Genomic DNA, 19,204 nt, shown 5'->3' with positions numbered 1-19,204 from the left:
GCGACTCAAACTACCTACACCTGAACACCAGCAAAACCAAGGAGCTGGTGGTGGATTTTAGGAGGCCCAGACCCCTCATGTACCCCGTGATCATCAGAGGTGACTGTGTGCAGAGGGTGCAGACCTATAAATACCTGGGAGTGCAGCTGGATGATAAACTGGACTGGACTGCCAATACTGATGCTCTGTGCAAGAGAGGACAGAGCCGACTATACTTCCTTAGAAGGCTGGCGTCCTTCAACATCTGCAATAAGATGCTGCAGATGTTCTATCAGATGGTTGTGGTGAGTGCCCTCTTCTATGCAGTGGTGTGCTGGGGAGGCAGCATAAAGAAGGACGCCTCACGCCTGGACAAACTGGTGAGGAAGGCAGGCTCTATTATAGGCACGGAGCTGGACAGTTTAACATCTGTGGCAGAGCGAAGGGCAGTCAACAGGCTCCTATCAATTATGGAGAATCCACTGCATCCACTAAACAGTGTCATCTCCAGACAGAAGAGCAGCTTCAGCGACAGACTGCTGTCACTGTCCTGTTCCACTGACAGACTGAGAAGATCGTTCATCCCCCACACTATGCGACTTTTCAGTTCCACCCGGGGGGGTAAACGTTAACATTATACAAAGTTATTGTCTGTTTTACCCTGCATTGTTATCAATCTTTAATTTAATATTGTTTTTTATCAGTATTCTGTTGCTGGAGTATGCGAATTTCCCCTTGGGATTAATAAAGTATCTATCTATCTATCTAATTCACTCCTTTGCTACAACCTACAGGGGGTTCAGAGTTGGTCCTATACCTGAGCTTGCCATTTTAATTAGCTTGTTGATTCGGTGGGCCTCTCCTCAAGTGATGTTACCAGCCCAACACACCATAGCATAGAAAAATTACACTGGTCATCACAGAGTTGCAGAAGATCTGAAGGATGTCACTTCCCACATTTAAGGAACGCAGTCACCTAAGGAAAAAGAGCCTGCTCTGCCATTTCTTATATAGTTCCTCTGTGTTCCAAGATCAGTCCAATCTGTCATTAATGTGGACCCTCAAGTACTTGTAGAAATTCACCACCTCTACATCCACTCATTGAATAGTGACAGGACATGGAGGCTCTTTGGTGCAGCGAAACTCAATAACCAGTTCCATTGTTTTGCTGATGTTAAAGCGCAGACAATTCTCTGTGCCCCAAGAAACAAAATTCTCCTCCCTACTTCTATGCTCTCTCCCTTTATCAATACACCCTATAAGTGGAGAATATTTTTTTTGTATCTTTTATTAAATTTATTAAAAACGTGTAACATTCTATACAATCAAGCCAAACTTAACAAAACTAAATTCAATTCAACCCCCACCCATCAAAAAGAGAGGAAGGCCAAAAACCAGAGTAATACTTTTGAGAGTAGTAAAGAGAAAAAAAGGTCTTTCTTCCCAGTATAAATGCTTATTCTAAAATGTCATTGATTAGATCCTGCCAGGTTTTTAAAAAGTTTTGAACAGATCCTTTAAGTGAGAATTTGATTTTTTCTAATTTCAAATATAATACAACATCACTTACCCACTGACTTAAAAGAGGTGAGTTAGAATTCTTCCAGTTGAGCAAGATAAGTCTATATGCTAGTAGTGAAGTAAAGGCAATTACAGTTTGTTTGTCCTTCTCCACTTTAAGCCCATCTGAGAGTCCACCAAACACAGCTCTTAATGGATTAGGAGGGATTGGGACACCAAGGCTGTCTGATAGGCATTTAAAAAATTTTGTCCTGAAAGATGTTGATTTGGTGCAGGCCCAAAACATGTGGCCCAGTGAGGCTGGAACTTGATTGCAACGTTCACAGGTTGGCTCTTTCCCTGGAAACATTTTTGACAATTTTAAACAAGATAGATGTACTCGATAAAAAAAAAATAAGTTGAATAATTGAATGTTTTGCACATATGGAGCTAGAGTGAATGCTATGCGTGGCTGCCTTCAACTCCTTTTCTGAAATGTTGACTAAGAGATCCTTTTCCCACTGTACTCTGGGATCTTTGAAAGGGAGGGACTTTTAAATGTTTTTTGCATATTACAAAAATGCTGTCTGAGTCATTTAAGACTGATCAATATTTTTTCTGGAAATTAAATAGGTGGGAGGTGAGGAGAATTGGGCAGATTTCGTTTAGCAAAGTTTCTAATTTGGAGATAATGGAAAACCTGTGTTGATGTGAAACTAAATTTGGAGTGTAATTGCTTATAGGATGCAAAGACATTATTTATATACAGATCTGTAAATGATTTAATCCCATATGATTTCCAAACATTAAAAACTGTGTACGTTTGAGAGGGTGGAAAAAGGTGGTTATCATGTAGAGGTGCTACAGAAAAAATAGTTTCTAACTTGAAGTGCTTCCTACATTGGTTCCATATTCTGAGTGAATGAAGGACAATTGGGTTGTTAGTATATTGAAGATATCTTGTATTTACTGGTGTACAAAGAAAGGAATGTAAAGAAGTACTACAGGATTTCATTTTTATTGAAGATGTTATTGTGATGTTTACCCCCAAATATTTAAAATGATCTGCAATGATAAAAGGGCAGGTGTCCAATCTAATGTTGTTCGCTATAGAATTCACTGAAAAAAGCACACTGTTCTTTAAATTAGAGTCTAGATATCTGCTAGTACATTTAGGTGTGCAGGCACAGAATTTTTGGGTCTGATATATACAGTGCCATATCATCTGCATATAGTGATATTTTTTGTTTAAGTCCTTCTCTGAAAATCCCCTTTATCTCTGATGCATTTTGAAAGTGAACAGCCAAGGGTTCAATGGCAATTGCAATTAGCAGTGGTGACAAGGGGTATCCTTGTCTAGTACCACATTCTAATTTGAAGTAGTCTGGAAGCGGTCTGCCCGACAGATAGTCCATTATCCAGGATATCTCAATGAGTCAGGTGGGAGGCTACTTTACCAGCCAATGAAAATCTGCAACATTATGATTACATATGCATGAGGTTGATTAGCATAGTCCATGTATGGTTGTTCCAGGGCGACAACCTAGCAGCATTTGAGGTGCATTTACATACACAATCTTACAAGATGATTGTGATTTACAAAGGCAAATTACATATAAATCTGCATATGCCACATTTTAAAAATCTGATTTTTTCGGTGTTTATATTTTCCTATATTTTGGAATGCACATATTTTCACACTCAAATTCAGAAAATGTTTTTTAAATGAGACCCCAAGTCATCTGTAATTAACATTCATGCAGCTGGTCACATTGATAACCAGACAAATTTAAAGCCATATTTGTCACCTTGTATCGTTTCCTATATCCTTTGCACCTAAAGACAACTTGCGTCAATTATTTACCTTCCTTAACCGTATACTGGAAATAATCAGGTTCAGAAAATGAACAAATGATTTCCCAATCTTTTTACCCAACAACATTTATTTATATACAGTATGACATTTTCTTACATGAAAGTAGCTTTACAATAAGAACGGCTAAACACAGTTACCAATAATACATTTAACAGTTATTTATAACCATTATCCAAAGCACCTTACAAACCGCATGCAATTTTTATCCACAGTTCTACAAAGGAAGCACCAGTATGTTAAATAGTTTGCTGAGAGATATAACAAGTATGTGTTTGAAACTGAATAAGAATCCATATGGTTTACAGTGCAATAACAGACACGACTCACTACTGTGCAGATACACTGCGGGTCATTTGAATGTTTGTAAATAATCATTTTATAAAGCTCCTTTAAATGGTGAACACCAGCCTAATGTGCTTTCAAAAGTCACACAAGTACAGCTGGTGACTCTGACATTCTGTACAAATGTCACTCAGCCAGGAGAATCAGCTTATTCAAGTAATGTGGTGAATCAATAATAGGGCTGAACCCACTATATCGTGGTGTGAAGGTCAACACTTTAGTCACTCGGCCTATTCACAATGGAAACGTTTTTCCTAACAGGCTACATTCAGACCAGCTCTGAGCCTCATATTTATCATTGAGTTTTATATTAAACTTTTTACTTGGAATATTTAAGGCTTGTTTGAACAAAGCTGATTAAGGCAGAGTTTCTATGGGTCAAGGTCATGTGTTAACTCATTGGGAAAAATGACTAGCCAAGCATCACATAACTTGACTTAAAATAAAAAATCAAAATATAGGACAAAAAAAAGTCGAAAAACAAAAAAATAATGAGAAAGTATATACATGATAGTCCATAAAAAAGAAAAGAATGGGACAGCGTATACATGATAGTCCACTTAGGCATATTCATGTGCTAGTTCAACATGTACAATTGTCAGAATTGCCTAATCTAACACAAGGTCACATGGTGCTGGAGACTATCCCAACAGCCTTAGAGGGACAGCAGCAAACAGCCGTGGACAGGGAGCCAGTCCATCACAAGGCCCTCAAGTGAACGCACCCACAAGCCATCTCAAACAGGGCCAGTTTGGAAATGCCAGTCAGTCTAACCTGGATGATTAATCTGGATAAACATGAGCTCCTCATCACCCTGAGAGAGGCCCATAATAGGTGGATTGATCGATAGATTACAACAACAGTGAAAAGATTAACATTTAGCCATATAGTGACACTGTGGTACATAGAGTGCATCCGGAAAGTATTCACAGCGCATCACTTTTTCCACATTTTGTTATGTTACAGCCTTATTCCAAAATGGATTAAATTCATTTTTTTCCTCAGAATTCTACACACAACACCCCATAATGACAACGTGAAAAAAGTTTGAGATTTTTACAAACTTATTAAAAATAAAAAAACTGAGAAATCACATGTACATAAGTATTCACAGCCTCTGCTCAATACTTTGTCGATGCACCTTTGGCAGCAATTACAGCCTCAAGTCTTTTTGAATATGATGCCACAAGCTTGGCACACCTATCCTTGGCCAGTTTCGCCCATTCCTCTTTGCAGCACCTCTCAAGCTCCATCAGGTTGGATGGGAAGCGTCGGTGCACAGCCATTTTAAGATCTCTACAGAGATGTTCAATCGGATTCAAGTCTGGGCTCTGGCTGGGCCACTCAAGGACATTCACAGAGTTGTCCTGAAGCCACTCCTTTGATATCTTGGCTGTGTGCTTAGGGTCGTTGTCCTGCTGAAAGATGAACCGTCGCCCCAGTCTGAGGTCAAGAGCGCTCTGGAGCAGGTTTTCATCCAGGATGTCTCTGTACATTGCTGCAGTCATCTTTCCCTTTATCCTGACTAGTCTCCCAGTTCCTGCCGCTGAAAAACATCCCCACAGCATGATGCTGCCACCACCATGCTTCACTGTAGGGATGGTGCCAGGTTTCCTCCAAACGTGACGCCTGGCATTCACACCAAAGAGTTCAATCTTTGTCTCATCAGACCAGAGAATTTTCTTTCTCATGGTCTGAGAGTCCTTCAGGTGCCTTTTTGCAAACTCCAGGCGGGCTGCCATGTGCCTTTTACTAAGGAGTGGCTTCCGTCTGGCCACTCTACCATACAGGCCTGATTGGTGGATTGCTGCAGAGATGGTTGTCTTTCTGGAAGGTTCTCCTCTCTCCACAGAGGACCTCTGGCGCTCTGACAGAGTGACCATCGGGTTCTTGGTCACCTCCCTGACAAAGGCCCTTCTCCCCCGATCGTTCAGTTTAGATGGCCGGCCAGCTCTAGGAAGAGTCCTGGTGGTTTCGAACTTCTTCCACTTACGGATGATGGAGGCCACTGTGCTCATTGGGACCTTCAAAGCAGCAGAAATTTTTCTGTAACCTTCCCCAGATTTGTGCCTCAGGACAATCCTGTCTCGGAGGTCTACAGACAATTCCTTTGACTTCATGCTTGGTTTGTGCTCTGACATGAACTGTCAACTGTGGAACCTTATATAGACAGGTGTGTGCCTTTCCAAATCATGTCCAGTCAACTGAATTTACCACAGGTGGACTCCAATGAAGCTGCAGAAGCATCTCCAGGATGATGAGGGGAAACAGGATGCATCTGAGCTCAATTTCGAGCTTCACAGCAAAGGCTGTGAATACTTATGTACATGAGCTTTCACAAATTTTTTTATTTTTAATAAATTTGCAAAAATCTCAAGTAAACTTTTTTCACGCTGTCATTATGGGTTGTTGTGTGTAGAATTCTGAGGAAAAAAATGAATTTAATCAATTTTGGAATAAGGCTGTAACATAAAAAATGTGGAAAAAGTGATGCGCTGTGAATACTTTCCGGATGCACTGTAGAGGGTGAGAGATCCGAGAATAAACCTTGTATAGCGGAAAAGCCTTTAAAAACTTACCAAATGTATCTACTTTATAGCAGAGAAGGTTTCCATTTAAGAAATATGCCTTAGAAGAATATGAATGATGTATCCTTGTGAAAATGAAAAGAAATTAGAAAATAATTATTTTATCACAGATTCTTTGAACGGTTTTTCTTGAGATAAAAATACATTTCCTGTTCACTTGTCTGCTCACTGCCACTGTCATGGGTGAGGTTATGACAAATCAACAAACCCTCAACACCAAGTTATATTTTGTTTATAATTTTACTTTTACTTTTGCTTTTCTGTTTTTTCAATAGTTATGTTCTACCATAGCTTGTAACAACAGATAGATACTTACTCAAATCAAATGATCATTTTTCCTAAATTGATTTTTTTTTCTAAACATTACCCATTTTCTACCCATTAAATCTGTGTTGTTATTTTACACAGCCTAGAGAGCGAGGTTCACCTTAAGTTACAGAGTAGTAAAAACAGAAGATATGAGTTTCATTGTACTTTGTACAATTAATAATAAATCTAAAGTGAACTGATTATGCTTCATTGTATTTAAATAAAAGCCTTCGGTTTTTGAAACAACCAAACCATCTGCATTTGGCAATTGTTGTTGTGTGTCCAGAGCATACAGAAAGTCATTTTAAGAGCCATGTTGAATCCAGCAGTCAGAGTAAAGTGGCTAATTCCATTCCTCCATCTCTGGCACCCCCAGGGTCATTACAATATGCTCTCTCACTGAAGCACACATGTGCATTATCAATCCAGCCATAGCAGGAAACATCTTTGCAAAATAATGAAATAACCTCTGTACAGTGAAAGAATGTAAGTGATTGTAAGTGTGACTTCTTCAGTTATTATTATCTGGCTATCTACACAACAGGAACAGCAATTGAGATCTGGGCATTGACACTTAATGTCAATAATGATGCTTGATGATGACTTTCAGAGGTGAATTTGCACACCGTAGCCCTGAAAGATGCTGTGGAGGAAGACGAGTGGCAGAATAAAGTGCACAGCCAGTCTCCTTTCAAAATGGACGAAGGTCACAACAGTGTTTTGCTTCGTATTTGTTTCCTATTTAAAATGACATGGATATGCTGTATTGCAAAATGCCTGTAATCTCAAGACATGCAATAATGCTTGAAAGCATTTTCGAGCTTGAGAAATGGGTGTATTTGGTAAGTTTTAAGGCTTTCCTCAATAAAGGTACCCTTACACGTCCATTATAAAAATTCAAAACAGGATAGTTATATTTTAAAATGTACCAAAAGTTGCTTCACTTTACAATGTAATTTCATGCAGCAAATTAAAATATACAATGACTGTGAGGAAATAACTTTGACTTTAAAAATACCAAAGTTATCTTTTAACTTTTACATATCAAGACAAAGTCTTACAGCATTGATGCTCATAATCACCTGGAGTGCCGTGTTCAGTTTTGGTTTCCATATTACAAAAAAGACAAAGCAGCACTAGAGAAAGTCCAAATAAGAGCAACTGGGCTTTTTCCAGGACTGAGGGGTATGAGCTGTGTAGAGAGACTGAAGGAGCTAAACTGTTTCATTTCATGCAAACAGAGAATAAGAGGGGACATAATTGAAATATTGCAAATGATGAAAGGAATTAGTACAATAGATCTCAGTTGTTAATCTCCATATATATAAAATCTAATGTCTGTCTGTCTGTCTGTCTGTTTAACCGCTTTTTACGAGAGAACTAGTTAACTGATTTAAATTGGCTTTTTTTCTATAATTTTCTTGAACATTCCAGTTGATTTTGCAAGTTCTCTCCTTGTGCTATATATCATAGTTCGCTTGTGGTACCGATTTATTTGCACGAATCCGAGAGACACGCAGCGGGCCGAGGGGAGGGGAGCAGGGCCCTCCTAACTCACAAACCAGCCTAGGGGCGTTCCTTACCTCCGCTTAGCTAGCGAACGAGAGAATTACTTAACGGATTTAGATCTGTTTTTTTCTATAATTTGCTCTCTCATCGAGCTAAGAATCATAGTTTGCTTGCAGGAGTGATATATTTGCACTTATCCAAGACAGAGGCTAGTTTAAAATAAATTCTGCAAAAAGAACATGGGGACAGAGTTAAAAACATCTTAAGGGCAGATTTTGCATAAAATTAGAAAGTTTTTCTTCACTCAAGAAGTACAGACGCATAAACTACCAAGTAATGTGGTAGAGTGTAGGACTTTAGGGAACTTCACATGTCCATTTGATATCATTTTGGACAATCTAGGTCAATAGGATGAAAAAGCTCATTTAGCTAAATAGGCTGTTCTTGTCACAGCTTAAGTAATGTTAAAAATAATTAAAATGAGGCCTGCTATGGTTTGTGCGGGATGGGGTTCCTGGGATAAACTGGAAAGTTATTTCTGTAAATGGAAAATGAAGTCAACATTCACTAACTTTTACACAAATTACAGAATTTTTACTTAGGTGTTTATAATTGATTATATTTTACAGTATTATTTGCTCTGTGAAACTGTGTGTGTGGGGTGTACGCTGCACAGATCTACAGCACAGTCCATTGAAAAATGCCAACAGCAACTGCAGCTTTAATGCCATGGCCATTTCACACCTTTTTGAGGTAAGCAGTGCAGAGTCTAGAAGTGGCTGAAGACATATGGTCATCCAATAATTCAGATGGGGACTCAAGGAAGTTTAATAAGTACAAGAAGAATTACAGTTTTTCTTCTTTGGTCTTTTCTTTTGTGCTTTGCATTTTCCCTGTGTGTATTTCCTTAGTTTAATAAAAATGCTATACAGTATATTCATTGTATTTTTTCTACTTTCACTATGGTTGTTGGGTACATTTTTTACTTGGATTCTGGAGTTCTGAACCCCAAAGAATATTAATTTCACATTAGTTTTCTAAAAATTGAAATAGGAAAAAGTAAAAGCTTTAATATATTATCACAATGTCATTACATTTTGTTTATTGTGTGCCACCTTTTTCTTTTGTTAGCGTTGCTCATCAATATATGTAATCAGTCTGTCATTTTCAACCCACTTATTCCTGAACAGGGCCATGGAGGTGCTGGAGCTTATCCCAGCCAGCACAGAGCACAAGGCAGGAACAAATCCTGGAAAGGGTTTATATATATATATATATATATATATATATATATATATATATATATATATATATATATATATAGTATATACAAAAGAACAACACCCCCAAAACACCACTTCTAACATCACCTAATTCTGTAAAAGGTCTCCTCAAAATAACCCTTGGTATTTAAAAAAGTTTTGTACCCACCAACTTGCTACACTTTTCTTTGAATTTAATTACTAGGAATTATTTAATTCCTTTAAGATCTAATCAAATTTAACTATGTTATTTTAGTGTGTTCCTAAGGTGTATTTGAACTAAATTAATTAACCAGTAAACGTGATTGTCCAGAAATAAATTTAACTCTGTTTTTATACAGTTTCCATCGAGGTGCAGACTTTTCTTAATAAATGAATTAACAAAAAGTGATTCATAATTCATAATTTTTTATCAAAGCACTTTTTTTGTGAAGGACAGATGACATTTTTTTGTTTTTGATGTTTATATAATTCTTTCCTTTCGTTTATAAGAAATGATAAGACGGATCAAACCGGAGGACAGCAAGCAGGTCAGCCATATCTTTTAAGTTACCTATTACCTCAACGTCAGAGGACTGACAGCGGAAACATATATACTAGTGGTACAAAAATTGCTATTTTTAACACCTTATAGTAGAGAATGACACAACATCTGATAAGAAGAATATATAAATACAGAACTATGGTTTGACAGTACACAGCTTCCATCCTGCATCCTTAACATGTTGTTCTTTGTAATTGCTGCTCTGATCGCCTCTTCAGGTATAGTAAATCACAATTTTATTTGATTTTTCTTTCTTTCTTTCTTTCTTATACAAAATGGACTTTAGTTGTAAAAGAGAAGGTAATGTCAGCAGCAATGCCTCTCTCTTTCCCAGTCGCAGGATCAAATCTTGTTTGAATAGCATTATATGGAACTTTCCACGTTCTCACTGTGTCCACATTTGCTTCTGCACACAGCTCTGACTTATAGCCATATTGTGAGCCTTATTAGCAGGCAAACATGCCCCAGTGAGTTGTGTGTACAAACCAGTATTCATTTCAGTCTGGTCTGCAGTATCTGAGATAAGAAGTGACACATCTACTGTATAACACTTACTACTTCAAATCTGTTTGTTTTTACATTTGTAAATTTGTATTACCCAGAGATTTGCAGAAAAACAGAAGCAATTTAAGTGTAGACATCCAGTTCTATAAATACTCATTAGCCTGTTAAAACTTTAATCATTTTTTTTTACCAATTGGTAGTTCATTTCTGAATTACAAGATCACTCCATGTTTATCTTAACTTACAATTGTACTAAGGACCTCCATTCCAGAGTGTTCTCTTCAAGCAGCCCTGTACAGCATTGTGAGCTATGGCAGATATTCATGGGACATGTTCAGTGTGTGTACTTATGGTTTTGGAACCCAGGTCTTCATATACTGCTTGACAGAATGTAACGTTGAATTTTGACTTGTCTCAAAGATATTCCTTGCGCAGTCAGTGATCACTGCTGTCCATACATTTAGAAGATCTAATACCAACTGTGCTCTTGCTCTTTTTCCCCAGTGGCCTTCCCACTTGAAGATGATGATAAAATCATCAATGGCTATGAGTGTCCTCGACATTCACAGCCTTGGCAAGCCTTTCTGACCACCAACAACAAACGCTGGTGTGGAGCCGCTCTCATCAATGAGTGGTGGCTGGTGTCTGCTGCCCACTGCTATAAACCGTAAGCACTTCTTGCTAAAATAGTTTACTTTATTTTGAACAAGGGTTAATAGCAAACTAAGTGAGATATTCTTTACCAGGAAAGTATCTTACTCTTTTTTTTTTTTTTTTTTTTACCAGTTTGCTATGCTACCTCAGAAGTTATTCTGGTCATTACAGTCCAGCCAATTACTATGTCTATCATACAATTCTGGTTAACTAAAAATGTAACTTATTTGTCAGTTTTGTTTACAGTTACATAATCCTATTCACATTTATTATTTGTAATCTAGAATTAATATTAAATTATCCTACTAATGTTGCATAGTGTAGAAATTTTGGGCATCATTGGTGTGACTGTTATTAATTTGGTCAGGTGCTGAAGGTTGGCAGCAATCACTATTTACTTTTGGATTATCCTGTTTAAAGGGTTTAAATATCCTGCTAACTTTAATTTCACCTGTTTGAGATGACTTTGGAGCAATCATAGTTACCTCTGCAAAAGATAATTTGAAAAGGTTCTTACTCAACTCTTTTAGTTTTCCTGGATGAGAAGGTGCAGGGTCAGTCCGTGGTTACCTTTGCATTTGCTTGACTGATTCATCCATCCATCCATTTTCCAACCCGCTATATCCTAACTGCAGGGTCACAGGGGTCTGCTGGAGCCAACACAGGGCACAAGGCAGGAACCAATCCCGGGCAGGGTGTTGACTGATTCACAATTATTTTAATTTAGTGTGGTGCTCTGAACCAAATCTGTTTACCTGGCTAAGAAGGTTCTGTGTCAGTTCTGGTTAAGAATTAAAGAAAGAGAAAAAAAAAGATTTAATCAGTCTATTCACTTCAAAATGTCTGGTGAATTTCTATTCAACTATCCATCCATTATCCATCCATCCATCCATTATCCAACCCGCTATATCCTAACTGCAGGGTCACGGGGGTCTGCTGGAGCCAATCCCAGCCAACAAGGCAGTAAACAAACCCTGGGCAGGGTGCCAGCCCACTACAGGGCATGCACACACACACATGCTAAGGACAATTTAAAATTTCCAATCCACCTAACCTGCAAGTCTTTGGACTGTGGGAGGAAACCCAAGCAGACACGGGGAGAACATGCAAACTCCACATAGGGAGGACCCGGGAAGCGAACCCAGGTCTCCTAACTGTAAGGCAGCAGCGCTACCCACTGCGCCACCGTGCCACCACTATTCAACTAGCCACCACACCACATCTCACCTCATCTCACTTCACCCCACTAATCCATCAGGCACATTCCTATTGAACAGCACATACTTTAAGTTAATAATAAATCAAATATACAGTCTCATAAATGTGGGACCACTAGACACCTGCTGTGATCGTGCCCCCACTCACGTTAACCAATCAAGGCTCACATTTCTCCTATGAAAGCTTTTCATTTCAGTCTGGCAGGTTTATAGTTGAGAGAATTAAAGTGGGATGGATAGTGGATGTTTGTGAAAATTCTAGTTATTAGGCATTTTTCTCTCATATATATATATATATATATATATATATATATATATATATATATATATATATATATATATATATATATATATATATATATATATATATAAAGGCCCAAGTCATCCTCATAGTAGATCCAGCCATGTTTGTTTGAAAAAAGAAACTTGCTGCAATGCACACTCCATGGGCTTCTATCTACACCCTGGTGTCTTCATTTTGTAATCTCTTCATAATTTAAATAGCTTCATCTTCAAATATAATTTTTAAATGAATTTGTAATTATCACCAGATTAATAAATGACCTAATACTGAATGAACTGCAAGTCAGTAGACATACTGTATACACTATTGCAGCACTTTATTCAAATTAAATCTAATATCACCTCCACTACCCATCTAGGGAACAAGAAATCAGAAGATTTATTATGAAGTGCACATTCATACAAATTGAAGAATCAGAAAAGATTAGTGAAGGTTCAGCATATTTAATTAATGAAAAAAGCCTTAATAGATGGCTACCATTCTCTAATGAAACTTTGGAAAGATCCTTGTAAAATGAATTTGATATTTCTTTTCTAGTTTGAATTAAAACAGGACATCTTTTTCCTATTTTGTGATGGTAAATGAATGACAGAGTGTAGGTTACAACAATAGACTGTTCATTAAGCACTGATGTATTGCCACAAAGAGAGATGTTATAGATGTGATGAGTAATTGAAAATATTTTCCAATAAGATCAGAGTAGTGAACATTCAAAAATATGTGACCCAATGATGCAAAACCCAGACAACAGCATTCACAATAAGAATCTTAACCTGGGTACATTTTGGGTAGTCTGTCATTCTGAGATGTCTAACTCTGCTCGATTTCAGCCCCAGCACTTTGGCCGTACACCTTGGGGAACACAACCTTTCTGAGGTGGAAGGCACTGAGCAGCACATCAAGGTCGCCAAAGCCATCAAACACCCTGGCTACAGTTACTGGACGGATGACAATGACTTCATGCTGATCAAACTCCAGAGACCTGTTCAGTTCAATGAGTACATCCAACCAATCCAACTGGCAAACAGCTGTGCCCCCGCAGGCAGCCAGTGCCTGGTATCTGGGTGGGGGAACCTAAAAATATCTGAAGGTAGGCTACCTTTTTTTATTGAAATCACTTTTATTTACTATTTAATAGAAAGCATGAAACATTTTAGTGGAAACATCTCAAACTTCCAATTAGCTTATGGCATCATGACAAAAACAAGATTGTAAATCTCGTCACCCACATTCAACATTTGTAGACGGGCCCAGGAGGAAACTGAAAATGACAAGTATGAATAGTTATGACACCATCAAGTACACTAACATCTATCTATCTATCTATCTATCTATTGTTACAAACTCCACTCTGAGTCATATCAAGGTTTAGGGCAGCCACCCGTATAATTGGTATCCTGGCTGCAACGTTGCAAAAATGTAAACAGCACTGATGTGCACAAAACCGAGTCCAGAACAGAACTGAGGGAATAGGGGAAAAGGTGGAGGCTTTTAAAGGGGAAGACAGGAAGTGAGGTCAAAGGGGTCGGGCTCACAAGGGTCTTCACTCATAGGCTTGAGCCCAGACGTGACATCACAGGGGCTGGAGCCAGCAAGGTCTTCTTCCATAGGCTCGGACCCGGAAGTGACGTCTAGAGGGCCAGGTGGAATCTCCCGTGAATGGTCTGCAGGAAAGGAAGAAAAAGAGTCCGTGCACTCTGCCACATCCCGGACTGATTCGGAATTGCCCTTACTCAAGCCCTTTAGCTGCCTCCCATGTGCACATGTGTGACACTATCTATCTATCTATCTATAATAAAATGCCTTTCTTGTCAATTTGTCTAAATTTTTAATTTTGCCTACTACACTGTCTGTCTCTCTGTCAGTCTATCATATAGTGCCTTTCATATCTGTCTGTCGTTAATATAATCCATATTACTAACCGAGAATGCTAAACCGGATGATGGACGCAGGCACATCCGGCAATGGGCCGTAGCTGCAAAAAGACGTACTGCGCAGGCGCAAAAATAGTCCGCGAGAGTCGGCTGAGGAGCCGAGAAAGGTGGACAAAAGAGGGCGAGAGAGGCGGATGAGGAGAAAGGCGGACAAAAGAGGGCGAGACAGGCGGATGAGGGTCCGCGAGAGGCGCAGGCGCAAAAACAGTCCGCGAGAGTCGGAGAAAGGCGGACAAAAGAGGGCGACAAAGGCGGATGAGGGGCCGCGAGAGGCGGACAAGACCACAGAAAAAAGGAGTGAGCACATACAAAAAGGAGTCACAGAAATGAGTCGCAACAAGCACCGAAAAAAGGAAAAGGCACATAAAAACGTAGTCAGAGGCGGGCAAAGCACGAAACACATTGCACACGAAACTAAACACACCAAAAAAAAAGAACAGACGAGCGCACAACAGCAAGGCACGACCACACCCCCCCACACCCTACAGGCACGGGACGGGACGGGACGGGACACACACCAAGAGGGGGATTCAACAAGCCCATGGAAGACAAAAAAAAAGAACACAAAACCGCCCCACAGACCCTACAAGCAAGGGACGGGACACACACAAAGAGGGGGATTCAAACAAGACACAGGAACACAAAAAGAAAGAAGACGCTCGCGCAACAACAACCCCCCCCCCCCCCCCCCAAATCAATAAGAAGTGACACCCAAAGCCACATATTTAAAGGAAACGTCCATATTAAACATACGTCATCTCAAAACCTTCACACTAGGCAGCATAGGTGGATCTCATTAAAATAAAGCACTATTAACCGTTCAACTGGAGAAAAGGCTCCATATTAACAGTGAGTGCGATCTTCCTTAATACTTATACATATTTCGCACGCTGAGGAACAAACAAGTCATGCATACACGGTCACGGGTACAAAACGATTCGGATCGGATAACGGGACCAAACACACGAACACGAATGAAACAAAAACAATACACGGCGGCGCATACAACGCGCTTCGGAAAATACGTGAGAAAAAGTGTCTCGGATCAAAAAACGCAAAGCTCAAGTAACCCCGTTACAGAGACGTGCCCAAATGAACAGACACATTGAACGTAGACGCATACAGCGCGCGTCTCAAAGTGCTGCATCGAAACAAGCACGATTTCAAAAGAAAGAGCTCGCGTCTCAGACATACAAAAAAGGGAGCAAAGCAACGCGCATATGACAGGCCAGAAAACAAGCAAGCAAGACTCCAAAAGCAGAAAGCTCAACTGACCGACATACAAAAACAGACAAGGCACGATACAAACAATGCACGACATAGAGTGAAACGGACTTTGCGCAAAGCGGAGGCGAATCAATTAAAAATCAAAAATAGCGCGTCACAAATAATGGACATGCAACAACGCGGCACTCAAACACCACAAGCAAAACATGTTAACGGCAGCAAAAGCTACAACGGGCTTCTCACACAGCACAGGCAAATCGATTACAGCTCCAAAACAACACGTCCCAAATACTACACATGCAACAACGCGCCTCTCAAACGGCACAAGCAAAACATACACCAGGAAAATTCATTCGGATTAATGAATGTCATTTGCAATCATTGTCATTCAGTTCACTTCCCTGAAGAAACAACTGGCAATACAAGTTATACATTTACACGTTGTTGTCAAAAGGGTCAAATTAGACTGCCTCCTTTACATTCATATACTGAATATCTACAGAAGCTTATAACTGACGATGTACCTGAAAGTGAAATCTTTATCAACTACATTAGATCCTACAAATCGGTATCCACTATGAACATTAACGGTGGCACTGCACGTGACATCCGTCTTGAAAAAATGTTGTTTATTGATGAATGTTCAATGGCATGAAGTCACTTACTCACACCATTCATAAACTTCTACAAACGTTTATGAATAATAATATTCGATTTGGAGGAAAGGTACTTTTATGAGGAGGAGATTTTAGACAGTGATTAGCTATTCTTCCAGATGCCATGCACTCAGCTATTGTTCAGTGCACCTTAAAATACGCAGACAATTGGCATTGCTTTCAAAAGATATAGTTAGTAAAAAAGATACGATGTCCAGAACCAGATCATAACAATTGCTTATTACAACTGAGAGATGGTACACTCACCAATACAGATGGACTTCACCCACATATTATTACAATTCCTCAAGCCTTTATCTGCGACGACTTAGTTACAGACAGATTTGGAACAGCAATCTCATTAGACCAAATGCCCCTTTTAACACAACGCACTATATTATGTCCAAAAAATATTAATATGGAAAACATAAATACCCAAGTCATTCCATTACTTCCTGGAGAGACACAACTCTTTCTAAGCTCTGACAAACTTGACTCTGATCACAACAATAACCATCTTCATTGACCTTACAAGTTCTGAGCTGGAATTACCTTTTACATTTAAACGGCGTGTACAAAGAAATTTTCCAATAAACCTTTACACTGTGCCACACATTTTATTGTTTGCTTTCTATTTGCATCATCTACACCTTCACACTATTCTATATCTCATTCATACATCACGCTCTTTGTCATTCCCAACACCAGGGGTTGGCGAGCGAAGCGAGCAGGGGGCGGAGCCCCCTAGTCTATCTATAATATAATTGTCAATTTATTTAGATATTTAATCTTACACTATCTATCTATCTATCTATCTATCATTACACAGAAAGCAAGTCATGCAATAATACTGTAAAATGCATGAGATAGCTTTCAAGGACATAAAAAACATGAATTTACTCTCAAAACAGCAACTTGTTAAAATTAATAACATCAAGAGAAATGCTGAGTTTTAATTTTTGCCTGTTTTTAAAAAAAATTATTAGCTATGCCTTTAAAGTACCTGAAGATGAGAGAATCTCTTCTGATTTGACTTTTATTCTATTATTTTCAAACAATTTGTATCTATCATTCTTTTTTTCAGTTCAGTATCCTGATGTCCTTCAATGTCTTCAAGTCCCCATTCTCTCAGATGCAACATGTCGTCAAGCTTATAAAAACGAAATTACAAGCAACATGTTCTGTGCCGGCTTCATGGAGGGTGGAAGGGACTCATGTCAGGTAAGATCAAGGCATCTTCCACTTTGTCCTGACGTGACATTGTTTGTGTTGAATAAAAATATCAGGCTTTTTAGTACTGTTTTATTGTGTTTAAGAATATACCATATTGTAGTTATATAAGATGTGGCAATGACGTCATTCGAGCAAAGCAATTTTAAATTATTTTGCAGGCTGTTTTTTTACTGAGGCCCAGTTGTGATTGTATCTAATACCTACCACTTAAGCTTTTTATCTCAAGATCCACTGCAAGCTGGCATTTTCCCTACCTTGTATGAGGCACCATTAAGAGACACCAAAGTTCTTAGGGTCCTTGTAGGTTAAGGGATGTGTTTAATGTGACCCCCATGAGAAGTTACCCGACGCCGTGAGGCTGTATATTTGATTTTATGTGACTCTACATGCTGGCATTTCTCCAGTCTCATCTTCTCTGGACCCCGGCTTGATTGTCTCATGTGGTGCCTTCCCTGCATTTGGCACATTCTCCTTAGGCCTGTATGCCTGCTTTTCTTCCTGAGTCTAGAATCTGCTTCATAACAGTTGAACGTGACAATTTATTGATTGTTGTGTGCATTATGGTGCTATACAACACACTGCCATCCCAGATACAGACTTTTCTTTTGCCTCCATAGTTGCTGTTTGGCTTGCCTTATTTCAATATTTAAAAACTGAACTAATCAATAGCTCTATTTATTATTTTCTGTTGCTGCTTTTTCCACTTATGAGTTACAGGGAACTAGAACTAGTCTCAAAACTTTGGGGATCAAAACCAAAACCAAATACGATTCCAGTCCAAGACAGGTTGTACTCACTCATACAAACACACACACCCAGCCTCATGAAAGGTCCATGTAAAGATGTCTGTTACCGTAACATGCAGTTATCTGAGACATTAGAAAAATATGGAGTAGCCTAAAATCACAACACTAATCACTTTGCCACCATGCATCTATGTATTTATTACTGCTGTCTACATTTCAATAGCTACTCTAAACAGTGTGAATGTTCAGGACGGTGACACAAAGCCTAGGCGTTTCTGCAAGTGATTCTGCAGTTTTATCGTGAACATGAGTGCAAATTCTGAATAAATGTCTTCACAAGACTAACGACTACACAGGAGTCGATTTTCAAATGTCCTGTCACGTTTTTTAAGATAAGCCAACTCTGTATTTCCCAGGAAAACACAACTCCCATATATTTTGTTCATTGTCGTCTGTCATCTCCTGTGTAATTGAATTTGACACACAGATAAAAATTAGAAAATAAACTGAAGTGCGAGTCACGTGTGTGGATTTGTGTGACCGACTGTGAAGGGAGTAATGAGTTCACCGCATGGACAAACATTTAAGTTGCTAGTAAAAGCCTAATTTGTTATTTTTGTTCTTTTAACAGGGTGATTCTGGTGGTCCATTAGTCTGCGATGGGGTGCTGCAAGGTGTTGTTTCATGGGGAGATGAATGTGCCAAAGAGAACGCACCAGGGGTGTATGCCAAAGTTTGCAATTATAACGCCTGGGTCGCAGAAATTATTGCAAAGAACTAAATGCATGAATTAACTGATTGTAGTCACTAATAAAAGTTT

General features: G+C 39.0%; 1 protein-coding gene across 1 annotated transcript; it reads left to right on the top strand.

The window, feature by feature from the left end:
* The first annotated feature begins 10,069 nt into the window (after nt 1-10,069).
* LOC114667781 (serine protease 1-like) lies at nt 10,070-19,182 on the top strand. Its single transcript, XM_028823232.2, has 5 exons — nt 10,070-10,127; nt 10,918-11,080; nt 13,419-13,678; nt 17,490-17,626; nt 19,016-19,182. The coding sequence occupies exons 1-5, from the start codon at nt 10,088-10,090 to the stop codon at nt 19,163-19,165; spliced, it is 750 nt and encodes a 249-aa protein (XP_028679065.1). The 5' UTR covers nt 10,070-10,087; the 3' UTR covers nt 19,166-19,182.
* Nucleotides 19,183-19,204: the final 22 nt, after the last annotated feature.

The sequence above is a fragment of the Erpetoichthys calabaricus genome, chromosome 17 (assembly GCF_900747795.2).
Source record: "Erpetoichthys calabaricus chromosome 17, fErpCal1.3, whole genome shotgun sequence".
NCBI lineage: Eukaryota > Metazoa > Chordata > Cladistia > Polypteriformes > Polypteridae > Erpetoichthys > Erpetoichthys calabaricus.
This window is presented reverse-complemented; position numbering and strand designations above follow the sequence as displayed.

Bases quoted from the DNA above. Each gene is read 5' to 3' on its own strand.
- LOC114667781 (XM_028823232.2), top strand. From the start codon at position 10,088: ATGTTGTTCTTTGTAATTGCTGCTCTGATCGCCTCTTCAG. The intron at 10,128-10,917 runs GTATAGTAAATC...CTTTTTCCCCAG, and splicing joins TGCTCTGATCGCCTCTTCAG to TGGCCTTCCCACTTGAAGAT. The intron at 13,679-17,489 runs GTAGGCTACCTT...TCTTTTTTTCAG, and splicing joins GAACCTAAAAATATCTGAAG to TTCAGTATCCTGATGTCCTT.